This window comes from Bacillus rossius, chromosome 8, assembly GCF_032445375.1.
Source record: "Bacillus rossius redtenbacheri isolate Brsri chromosome 8, Brsri_v3, whole genome shotgun sequence".
Classification (NCBI taxonomy): domain Eukaryota; kingdom Metazoa; phylum Arthropoda; class Insecta; order Phasmatodea; family Bacillidae; genus Bacillus; species Bacillus rossius.
The window spans coordinates 21,988,569-22,001,541 of NC_086336.1; the positions used below are offsets into that span (position 1 = coordinate 21,988,569).

At 33.6% G+C, this 12,973-nt stretch overlaps 1 protein-coding gene across 10 annotated transcripts in view; it reads left to right on the forward strand.

Annotated features, from left to right (window-relative positions):
* The window catches only part of LOC134535580 (very long chain fatty acid elongase AAEL008004-like), a 349,726-nt gene that overhangs the window by 223,998 nt on the left and 112,755 nt on the right, over positions 1-12,973 (forward strand). Inside the window, exon 3 of one of the 10 annotated variants that reach the window (XM_063374779.1) lies at positions 391-2,534. The exons of the other annotated variants lie outside the window; for them this stretch is intronic. Within the exon in view, the coding sequence (XP_063230849.1) occupies positions 439-2,271 (1,833 nt within the window). The 5' untranslated portion in view covers positions 391-438 and the 3' untranslated portion in view covers positions 2,272-2,534. Of the gene's footprint in view, positions 1-390; positions 2,535-12,973 lie in introns of those variants that run through there. 10 annotated transcript variants of the gene reach the window in all.

Here is a 12,973-nt window from a genome sequence, read left to right on the forward strand (position 1 = left end):
TCTGCAGGTCCTTTCGTTTGGTCTTCACTGCAGGTGTTTACTTTTGTCCGATCCTTGACTTAGTTTGATCGTGGCTTGATCATCCACTGATCCTAGTCTTGAGGATTCAGAATTTATTTAACTTTTTTTCAGACTAGACCTATTCTTTATACATATTACATAAAAGGTAGAGAAACAAAATAAAAACATGGTAGTAATTATAGTTTTTATAACATCTATTATTTTATCTTTGTTTAGGGTATGTTATTATGGGTGTGCTCTAGTTAAGATCACATGATGTGTGGGTAATATCTTAATAATGTTGGGTATTATTAATAATTAGAAATTTTAAAATGTTGTTTTATTTTATATTTCACTATCCAAAGGTGTGTTCCTGTGTTCTTGTTTTAGTGTCGCTGTGAATCTCCCGTCTCCTGTATTTCCTTGTGGTCGTGTGCCATGTTCGGGGTCTTGTGCCTCCTTGTTTTTGCCTACTCCTTCGCTCTTGGAAGAGTTACGGTAAATCATTTGAATTCTGGTATTCTCTTCGAAAAACAAGATTCGCTCATCTTTTCGGACAATGTTTATTCCATTGTGCTTGACTTCAATTTAGTTCAACTTGAAAATGAAAGTAAACAATTGGATGTTTTCCTGAACAAAGTTATTTCACTGAATAGTGGTCATCACGATGACGAAGCTTGGAATCAGAATTTTGCGTTTGTGGTCAAACAACTACAAGAAAACTTTATTGCATACAAAACTGAGACTATAGCTTTAACTTCACTTCTGCCCCATCACCGTAGAAGGCAAAAACGTGGTTGGTTTAATTTCGGTGGTTCTATATTGAAGACAGTTTTCGGTACCCTAGATAGTCATGATTTGATTGTCTTGGAGAAAAGACTGAAAGTGGTTAACGAGAATAAAGATGACATTTCTAGCAGTATGTTACATCATATGATTGTGGTCAAGAATTTAGAAGACAGAGTTATAAACAACACTATTCTCATTAAAAATTTGGCGTTACATTATCTAAATAGCCATAATGAATTTTACAAAGCTTTGAACAGCTCCATCTATGAAGTCTGGGACAAAATCACATTAATAAGTTGGAGAATTGATCTAAATACCCTTTTTTTTAGGGTTAGTGAGACATTATCTAGTGCTCGGCTGGAAATTTCCGATCTAAGACAAGCTATTGAAAACAGTGTTCATGGACAACTAAGTTCCACTCTTCTAACACCCACTGTGTTTATTGATCTTTTGTTTAACATTCAACAGTATATTGCCCTACCCTTGCATATGTTGGCTACAATTTCGCATGATAATCTCTACATGTTTTATGGTTTGAGTAAAGTCCAAGCCATCGTCTATAATGGTTCATTAAATGTCATTGTTAACGTGCCTCTAGCAAACAAGGATATCAGTTTTGAGGCTTATAACATTTTCGCCTTCCCATTTTTCTCTTCTGAGTTCAAACATTATCTCTTACTCAACGTGCACGATACTTTGTTGGTTAGTCCAGACAGAAAAATATTTCCTCCTGTGTTTTCTTCTTCTCTCTTGGGTTGTAAAAAATACGGTGTAACCTTATGTTCCCCGACCTTTCCGTTTTTTGATGCTCATGTCAGTAATTGTGAGTTTAACCTTTTTCAGGGTAAACCCACTTATGAAATTTGTGATAAAAGCTTTGTTTCACTGGATTTACCTTTCCTTATAAAAACCAATACACTCTGGTTATTCACTAGTAATCATTCATTGGATGTTACCTTACTGTGTCGACCAACTGCGGAGTCATTTCCACCTTTAACTATTTCTTTAATGGGTAGTGGATATATAAGTAATGTTTCCCATTGTGACATTGTAAGCCCATTTTTCAAAACTTTCGGGTCAGTCATTTCTACTTTTCATTTCAATCTAACTTTACCTTCTATTCACATCCCAAAATTTAATTTTAACCTCAGCAAGCCGTCCTTTGCATCACTCCCTAATTTAACCATCAATGCTTCTCTTATTAAGAATATTAATGGTATGTTAAAGTCCCGTCCTAACGGTGCTCCTTTTCATGATGTAGTTAATCTCTTTCGTCCGAAGCAACAACACGTTGAGTCCTACTCTCACTTTAACCTTGCTGCCATATCCATATCCACCCTGGTCTTAATTTGTATCCTCATTTTGAGCATTATCCTTTTCTTGAAGTTGCGCTCCATCTCAACCACCCCCCCAAATCCTTCACCTCCTATCCCTTCCGGGACAATGTTGTTTCCCTTAGCCTCGTCTTCTAATGTGGAATAGTAATTTTTTTATATATAAAGCTAAGTGTTTATGTGGGTATTGTTGTAATTGGGATGTTATTTTAGATTTGGAACTTATTAACTGTTGCCACTCACCGGCTGTTGCCCTTTGAGGGGAGGAGTGTGTGCCATTGCACATTTGTAGTAATGCGCATGCACACTTTATCTATTTTATAGTTATTGTTTTTATTTTATTTTGTATAGCAAACTAGGAGCCATAATTTTTTTTAATTCTTGAATTTGTAAATCATTTTGTAACCAACAATTTCAGGATAATTTATATTTATAAAATGACAAGTTTCTGTGTTAAAATTTTTATATTAGTTTTACAACAAAATAATTTTACTTTCGTCCATAATGAATGTTGATTTGGGAAACCGCACTATAATGTAACTCTATTGGTTTTACATGTGCAGTCTTTCATGTCTCAACTCTATGGTCTTCTTCAGTTGCACAAAATAATACGTATATTTTTTTTGAAGCATGTCGGCCATGATGTAACTGTTCCTAGCTTCGGCCCTTTCTTAATCTGTTGACATCAATGTCTTAATTAATTATCCGTACACCGCAAGTGTGTGTGTGCGGAAGGCGTGGGTGGCCATGGGCGCGATTACTTCGTGACACACAACTTCTTCGTCACCTGAGTCATGGTGCTCCTCAGTGCCTGATGCAGCTCGTCTAATCAGAAAAGATCTTCTTTGTTACTTTCTGCATGCAGAAGAGTAACCATGAGCCACCACATATCTAAAGAGAAAATTTTAACCTAGCATTTTCGGCATTGTTTTGGACTAATGATTAATTAATTTTTTTTTGACTCAACCTATGTAATTTTTAACCCATGTATTTCTTAACAACAAAATCAATGTGTTTAATTAAAGTATCTAAAGGGGCCCCTTATATTAACATTTACTTTTACTATCAGTATAACTGTATACTCATCAATTGATATTAACCTTGTTATTGTTATTATTTAAAGTAAAAGAATATAAAGAAAAGAAAATATAAGGAACAGAGAAACGATATTGTTGTATACATTTAACTAAGACCACTGTTTGTATTAATTTTGACTAGTATATATTTAACTATTTTATCCTGTAATATGGCCTCCCCAGTCGGCTCAAGGTTCTCATGATATTCTACACGCCTAACAAAGCACCATTGAGCCCGTTGCCCATGCTTTCACTGTTGACTTCTGTGCCTCCTTGGTATTTGCCCAGGTTGAGGTTGAGAGGGCGGCAGAAAACTCACGAACGCAAAAAATAAGGTGCAAAAATTTTTAAAGTACGTTTTCAAATCTGTACCCGTTTTAAAGTTACGCAAGACGCAAAAACGCTACACTAGAAACTTTCTATTTTTTTTTTTTCATTTTGGCTTGCGTTTTCAGCTTCTATATTTTAAGTGAAGTGTAAAAAAACTTGGAAAGGTAAAGATGTCATGTCGTCATGCTTATAGAAGGCTACAATTTTATTTTTCAAATCATGCTCATCACGTTTTCAACTTTTAACCATCCAACAGTGAAATATATTAACTCTTTAAAATCACGTTGTATGTTAAAAATTCTAAACACTTTCTTGTAAAAAAAAATATTTATTTATAGATGACCGTCGATGAATGATTTTCACTACAGTTTAGCGGTTTTAAGTTGTATGATAGGTTACTTTAACTAGGTAGTTTTTTTTTTTTTTTTGCGTTTGTTGCCTTTTGCGTCTTTGCGCTCTTACGTTTGTTGCGAAGTTTATAAACTCAGCCGAAGATACGCCACGTGAAACTTCAATGCACACAAATCAATGGCACAAACGAGGTCTGGTTGCCTTTCTTCAGTGCTTAGCTGACGATGGTAATAAATGATTTTTAAATAATAAACAATATATTGTCAAATCAAATGTGCTCGGGTGGTTTTAACATTAATCAGTAAAAATGTTCCATTCAAGCTATTTATGTTTAGAGGAATTGATTGTCATCTGGAGAACAAGGCGCAACAGAGGAAGAGATTGTAGCTTGCAACGTCTATTTGCAGACAAGGTCCAGAATATTGGGTCCAGACCTTTGACATGACAGTTACCATGCAAGTAAAATAATAATAAAGGACATTTTATGAAGAGTAAGCATTGCGTCAGTCAGTTCCTGCTTTACTTCGTCAGATACATTCGGAAAATCCATACTTGGCAATTAGCACCATATTAATAACTTTGTAAAAATGTAATACTAATTAACTTTAAACGAATGATATACTAAAGCAGAAAAAAGATAAGAAATTTGGAAATTTTTAACGTCATTATGAAAGGTTTTCTAATGATCTGTGGACACGTAATTAATTCAGGTATACTAGAAGTTAATATTTTAATAGAAAATAAGCTGCAAAGTATATGACAGTTAAAATATATTAAAATATTAGTTTTACTATACTACCATTTTAAAACATACTAAAAAGTATTAATTAATTTATCCTAGCCCTATAAACATTAAAAATCCCATAAAGAGTCCTAATCCCATAACAGAGTGTCCTAAAATTTTTGAATATAAATTTTTATTAGCTATGAAAATACTTGTAAGATTTAAAACGCATACAATAGTAAGGACTATAAGGATTAGATGTCGTTGTGAAAACTCTAACAACAGTTGATACAATTTGCAGTGCAATAAAACTGTTAGTGTCTTAGGTGAACTGTTTGTATTTCATTTCATGCACCACACGTTTCATTTTCGTTTTAAAACTTACAAGTATTTTCATAGCTATTAACAATTCACAATCACATTTTTTTTTGGACAATCTGGAGTGGGGTTAGATAGGCCTATCTGTGTGGGGCTAAGAGTAATTATTTTATTTTTTTATTCCGTTTTAAAAACGTGGTATAAAACATTTTTTTTTAAATTATGGTTTTATGAACTTTAGTCTTGTGTTTGTGAAATGTTGCAATCGATTGTAAACATTAAGGTGATATTATGACAGAGACATTTGGCAAATTGCCGGTTTATTTCAGTTTCCCTTCGCTTAACAATATCTGAAATAGAACATTTTTATACTCAAATACCAATAATGTATCAATCAGTTTACAAAACAAAACAAATTTTTACCGAAATCACAAACAGACAGACAAGAAAGCGAGTTAATTTTGCATTGTCATAGAGTTCTGAAGTATTTTCAAAGTTTAAAGTCTCTAGCTCATCAGGAAGTTAGTTAAAAAATCGATTGCAAAATTTGTACCGAACAGATAAACAGGTAGTCAAGAAATCGAGTTAATAAAATCATGTTAAAAATAAAATCATCGTGTTTTTTTATTCTACTACAAAACTGCACTAAGATTTTGAATGATTTTTGAATAAAAACGTTGAGTTTGATTTTAGATGAAAAAATTTGTTTATTTGCATTTCAAAGAGTTCACTTACCGATCAAGACTCAGAAGAAAGTGATGAATTAAAATCGTTCAAAAGGGGGGGGGGGGGGGGGGGGCAGGAAAAGGCTAAAGCCTCTCTGAGGCCTTTTCTGGATCTGTCACTGATCTGATGTATCTGGAGATTAAATATCATATCAGAGTGCTCTATTGTATTGTTTCAAAATGTTTCTAGTCAGATGTTTCCAGCCAGATGAGGACAAAAGTCCGTATGTAAATATAGGTATTTTATAAATAGGCATTCTAATAAAACTACCACCACCCTTAAAAACGTCTCACCTTAACATGGATTAAACAGCCAACATCTATTTACACATATCAGCCTAGAAACTGACCAAAATTTTTATTTATTTGTTGATTAATAATTCAATAGCTCTTCCCAAAACAAAATAAAAAAATATTTACAAAATAAACTATGTGAAACACGCCAAAATTATTGACCAGTTTACCAAATAAATGAACTTGAAAAGAAAATTTGAACAACTAATTATGTACTAAGGGAGATGCAAAGGAAAAAAGATGATTGCCTCATCTGTGTACATCCCTTTACTGATATCGGGGACACAACTTCACGTACGTAATTTCCAAGTCGTCAGTTTCGGCTAGTTGGGCGGGAGACCAAGTAGCGTAAATATCTCAAACTAGTTAGCCGGACTCGGTGGCGATGAAGGAAACTATTAAGCTAGGAATGGGAGAGGGGGTAAGTTAGCAAAGAGACAAAAAAACTTGATAAACGAGATAGGGAAAGCGTGTTGGCTGGTAAAACAAGACGTGTCACCTTGACTGGTTTCACACGGAACAAGAATTGAGGAAACATAAGACACTATGTCTACTTTTGCGCATAATGCACTTTTAACCGTAAACTTGACCACCGTTTTACGTTATTTATTTTGGAATAAAACACTAAGATCTACATTATGTCAAAAATTGACATCTTTTGGGTAGAAAATAATTTATAAAATAAGTGCGGCATCATTAAAAATTCTTTGAATTGCTCTCTTGAAAATAAAGGGTTATTGTGATAAAGTGTGTTATACATCTGAGGTGCATATGCATAAATTCTCTGTTCCAAAAAAAATGTCACATAGCATTTTGATAAGCCCAGCGAAATAATACTGTATCTCAAAAATAACTTACTAATACTAATACTAATAACTAATACTTCTTACATTATCACTTCAACGTGAGTTCTTGCTCCACTTGGCTACAGTAAACCCTTTGTTGGCTGTTGAAATATATTCACCATAAAAAAAGATATTTTGTTTCCGCACAAAAAAATTGAATAATTGGCATCTTCCTTTCTCGATCAAGTAAATTAAACCCAAACCCACTTGATATACATACAACAGTCAAACTGAAACTTCTAAGTGATACGTCAAATCCAACTTTTCCTCAATACGCATCTAGAATTTGATTCGTATAAGAGTTCCTTGATTCAAAATCTATAGATTTCATTAAATCAGGTATAAAATAATGAACATAATATTGGAAAGCGGATTTTTAAACAAAAATTAAAACTATAAAATGATTTTATAGTAACAAAACATATTGAATTGTTAGGACATTAAAAAATATATTTTGTCTCTAAAGTTCTGAACCAACATTTCCAGAACACTGTGGCTTGTGGAAAATATAAACACTTTTTTGATAACTTATAAAAAAATAAATAATTTAATCCTTGCCAACTACAAAGTTGCTAGTGTATAAATTTAAAGCATTTCCCTTTCTTAAATATTTTTCTAAGAATACTTTTAAGTCGGATATCAAATGTTTCGATTACTAAGTATTAATGTGTTTGAGAATAAGAGGATTTTTATTTGCCAATCGCTTGTATAAACTAAAATAAATTTCCATTTCCATGCAATTTCCGTTCCATTCACGAAATTGCTCCTACCAAATGCCGTATAAGAGCTGTGTTACACATAAAAAAACTTAGATAATTCGGTAGATGCACGAATGCGGATTCTTCCTTTGTCTTACTCTGGGTCTGTGAATATTAAATGTCCCATAATACAACCAGAAGAAGAGAGGAAAGCCTACGTTACATAAATTCGACAATCAGTTGTAAAAAAAGTGTTAAAAATATCTAGCCGTAGCAACTAGCAATCTCGCTGCTACGTGAACCGTGGAGGGAGAATTAACTGCAACCGCAGTTTCACATGTAACTATGTAGGCACATTCTCTTTTTTTCTCGCTGTATCGTCCGCTTCGAATACTGACCAACATTGACTCCTTTTATTGCAGGGTACCCAGCACCAAGGAAAGCAGGGAACATATGGTATTCTAAGGGAATTTTGAATATCTAGTGCAATTTCAGAAGCATGTAGTTGGAAACTGTCAGGAGACTGTGACGTAATTCAAGTCACATTTAACCTCGCTATCCCATATTGTTCCGCCCACAAATTGCGGAAATTGTGCTTAGTAACGTCAAATGATTTTTAGTAAGTATGTATTAGAATCAGTCACTTTCATGAGCCAAGACAGTCACTTTCATGAGCCAATTTTTTGGTTGTCTTACTTATATGACGTAACAACTAGCTTAAGAAATAATCCGGCTTCACCCACTTCCAAATAATCATGCAGACGTGCAACCCCCTTCCCTTCCCCCGTCAACCTGCTTAGCAGTCAGGATAATAAAACTTAGGTTAGAGAACATTAGTTGAAACGGCATGACACAGACTCATCCTTTCTTCACTTATCAATTTAGTATGTCATGCACATTGTAGGCCTACTTGGTTTCAAGTACCAAGTATTTTTGAACAGAGTTTATTTTTTGCACGTTTGGCTGGATTATCCGATGGTGACTATGAAAAAGACGCAAGAAATATCACTTTCTGCTTGGTTACCAGGATTTATATAACTGTACAAACATTTTTTTTTTCCTGTTATCGAAAATTCCGTAAGAACTATAGTAATTTCGGGAAGTAGTGAAAAAATGAATTTGTAAATTTTCCAAAGAATATATATTACAAGCTTTATTTAATTAAATATTATAAATTACCTGGAGGAGCCAGGGCAGTATAATACTCTTTATCTTATGGGGTTATTACGGTCGATAAGTACGAACAAGGATAAAAATCGTGATATGGGGAAGTAAGGGAGAAATGGAGAGAGAGATAGACGGATGGATATGTAGAGAAATAGAGAGAGACAGATGGAGATATAAAGAAATAGAGAACTAGAGAAAACTAGAAATAGTACCCGGGAAACAATGAGAGAATTTTTATTACCTTGTAGCAAAACATTTGAAAATTTCCAGCAGGTTATTTCTAAGTCTTGATTAAATGTTCTTATTTTAACCGGTTATAATCTTAAATAAAAGAAATAACACCACATAAATTAAATAACAAACCAGCGGTAGTCACCACACTGCCCTGGATACAGTGACTAAGCAGAAGTTTAAACGTCAAACTTACAACTTCGATCGACATTAATTGTTGTAAAATAGTGACACGCTGGCACTATAAGTGACACAGTAAGTGATGCTTTAAACGACATGGTATTCCAGATTTAAAAATGAGTTTCTAAACGGTAAAAGACACACTGGCTCTTATGGGATCAAACCCAATTCCAGAATGACGTAACACACCAGCATATATCGTAGATAACAAAGAGAGTCCTATACACAAAAATATAGAAAGCCACGTCTTAATCGTAACGCTATGCGACATAATATTCTACGGTTCTCTGATCTTAGGTGTTCCTGAAGTGTTTATTTTTTTCGCGTTGATTCCACATCTGTAATCCGTTTTTTTTATCACGTTTAGTTTATTGCAAACTGAGGAAACTCATTTTTTATTTAAACGTAAATTTTACAAAGGAAATTTTCATTGCGAAGAAGAAATTTTATTTTAGTAAGAGGGAATAGTTGGCAACACTTTTTACACCCAGCTGGTTTAATTTGGGAAACAGTAATTCATTGTTTACATGCTGTATTGTGAGGTTATATTTGAGAATTGAGTTCCCGTAAGTGTTTAAATAACCTAAACGTGTTCTGTTATATTTGTCGTAGTTATGTAACTGCTAAGCAAAGACAAGAGATAAGTTGTTTTGTGAGAAATGTATATTATGCTTACTTAGGCATAAAGCTTGGTGATCAAGACAAAAACTGGGCACCGTACAATGCATGTCGTACATGTGTCGAGGGACTGAGACTGTGGAAAAATGGTACAAAAAAATCAATTCCCTTTGCAATTCCAATTGTTTGGAGGGAGCCACAAAATCATATTAAAGACTGTTATTTCTGGATGGTTAACGTTCAAGATCATAACGCAAAAACTAAGGACATAAAATATCGACCATACGACCAGTTATACATTGTGAATCTTATACTATCCCAGTTCCACCTCCCGTTCTCGAAAATGTGCTACAGAAGCGCAGTTCAGAAAACTAATGTGATATGCTGATGATTAAAAGTCCGAAGCAAATTCTGCGCAAAAATTATTCACTCAAAATGAACTTTACGATTTAACTCATGACTTAAATATGACAAAGGATGCTGCTCAATTTCTTGGATCAAGATTGAAAGCAAAAAATATCCTACTACCTGGAGTTTCGTTCACTTGGAATATGACTCGAGAGAAATAATTAATAAAGTACTTTAAAGAAGAAGACTCTCTGGTTCATTGTTGTGATATTGACGGTTTTATTTAATTTATTTAACTTCACTTACAAATCAAGTGAGTGCAGGTTATTTATAGACTCGTTCAAAAGTTCATTACCTATTGCGCATTCAGTGCATCTCAAGGAAAAATACGAAAATATCAAAGTTCTGCTGAAATGCGTAGATTATGAAGAACATTCTTGGATTATTTGCAGTGATTTGAAATTTTTTGGTATGCTACTTGGTCTACAATCTGGCTCCACAAAAATGCCATGTTTTATTTGTAAATGGGACAGCAGAGCCAATGACAAGCACTGGAAGCAGTCAGACTGGCCCAAAAGAAAAACTGTACCTACAACCCGGTTAACTAAACATAATAAATGTACCACTTTTTGAACAAAGCAACGTAGTATTACCTTCTCTTCACATGAAACTCGGATTAATGTAGCAGTTAACTAAAGCACTTACAAAAGAAGGTGACTGCTTCCAGTATTTGGTAACAAAATTTCCGGGATCACAGATCAGAAAATAAATGCAAGACAGTATATCAATGAATCCTGTAGAATAAAAGCCTGGATTTCTTTTAAAATGTTGAGGCTAATTTTGTAAGTAATAAAAAACATCCAGAGTACAAAAGATTGGTTAAAGAAACGTTTGGAGGGTTTCTTGAAAATTGGATGTAACATGGGTGTGAAACTTCACTTCTTACATTCACATGTTTATATTTTCCCTGCGAATCTTGGCGATGTCAATGAAGAACAAGGATAAAATTTTCACCAGGACATGGAAAAAAGAAACAACGGAAGGTGGGACGAAAAATTGATGGCGGGCTACTGCTTCATCCTTAAAAGAGATAGCACTGCTGAAGGAAGACAATCGAGGAAGAGAAATTTCAACCCACGTCAGACAGATCTTGAAGTTAAATCAGCGAAGAGATGAATTAAATTGTCATATATGTTGTGTTTTCGTAACAGTCATAGAATTATAAAGTGAGTATAATATATTAGTATTTTGTCCACTATAATGCAAGTGCATTGTAAATTCAAACTGGGTTATAAAATACGCGACGTTTAATTGAAACTCAAATAAATTGTTCACTGTCCAAAAATTTCATTTACTTAAGGGGTTTTATTTACCGCCTGGTCTGAAAATGCGTTTTGGGATGCTAAATAGCGCATAACTTCTTGAATACTTCATTTATAATTAAGATTGTAGCAAATAATTAGGATTATTATGTAAATGAAATATTAAATGTGAAACCATTAAACAATATTTCGTTACAAGAGAGAACATTGGTGAAAACCAACTTAATATTAAGATTTCAGCAATTTTCTTTCTTGCAGGGTTACATTTTTTAATGATTTCAGTTTTAATAATTAATTTACATTATTATCTAAATTATGTGCCACAATCGTAATTATAAACAAGGTCTTAAAAAATTAATGCGCAATTTAGCATCCGAAAATGCTTGTTCAGGCCAGGGGTGTGTTATTGTCCCTTAAAATAAAACTCAAAATTGAATTTATAAATATCTTACGTGATACAGGAAAAAAATCATATTTGACAACTGCACAAAAATACTTCTAAAATAACACTACAGTCTCAAAATATCGTTCCAAATATTTTAAAATGTTGCATAGTGTAATTAATGTCAAAAAACTACAATTAATTTTTCTCAGAGTATCTCATGGGTTTACGGTGAGTTAAGCGTACCAGAGTGACTAATTTTCAGCCCAATAGTGTACAGAAATGAATTGACACCGAAATGTTACCCCCAGAAACTACAAAGTCCTAATTTTTTTTATAACGAGGACCGCATGACGAAGAAAGCTTGCAACATGCAATATTTTCTTTAAACCAAAAATAATTCCATCATGACTACGTTAAAGATATGAAAATTAGTTTTTTTCCCCTTGCATAAACATAAACGCATTAAAAACAGCTACTTTAACTTCAGTATAACATAACAAAAATAATAACGAAAAAATTGCGAATTACATTGAGGTGCTTTTAAATGTTTGTGTGATGAATAAAATTATGCATACTTATAAACCTTCCTGGCTTTCAAAGTTAAGCTGCGCAGAAATGGCAGTACGCACCGAATTCTGTCTCTGCATTGAAGAAGGCATCTTCAAATTGCCGCGCAACGCCGGGCCGACTAATTTTGGTTCATGCTTAAAGTAAAGTAAAAAATCACGCGTCGGTGGCACGAAACATTGATTTGCCTGAATTTGTCAAATATGACCTGAAATGATTGCATTTAGATGCCAAACGGTTATCCGGCCTATCTAGTATTTGGAGTATTTAAGGCAGTGATTTGAGATGATAAGTGCGACGCTCGCTGGTAATTGCACCGTATCGCTCTCAGTGCAAGGCTGTGGACTGGCGGAGTGCAGTCTTCTCATGGTGAATAAGGCGAATATGATTTTTATGCCAAGTATAACAAAATATGGCGCAAAATGGTTTGAATATTTTTATTTATAATAATTATCCATTAAATATTAATTCCTTATGTTATACAAATATAGTTTATTTCTGATACAATGTATTACTTTACCTTGTAATTTAAATTATTTGCTATTTTTAACTTTTATCTATATAAAACTAACTAGCTAAACCCGGCCACGCTTTACTGTGGCACAGTTTAATATTAATTCATTGTTTAATTTAATATTTTACTGTGCATGGCTGTGGAATGTAATAGAAGA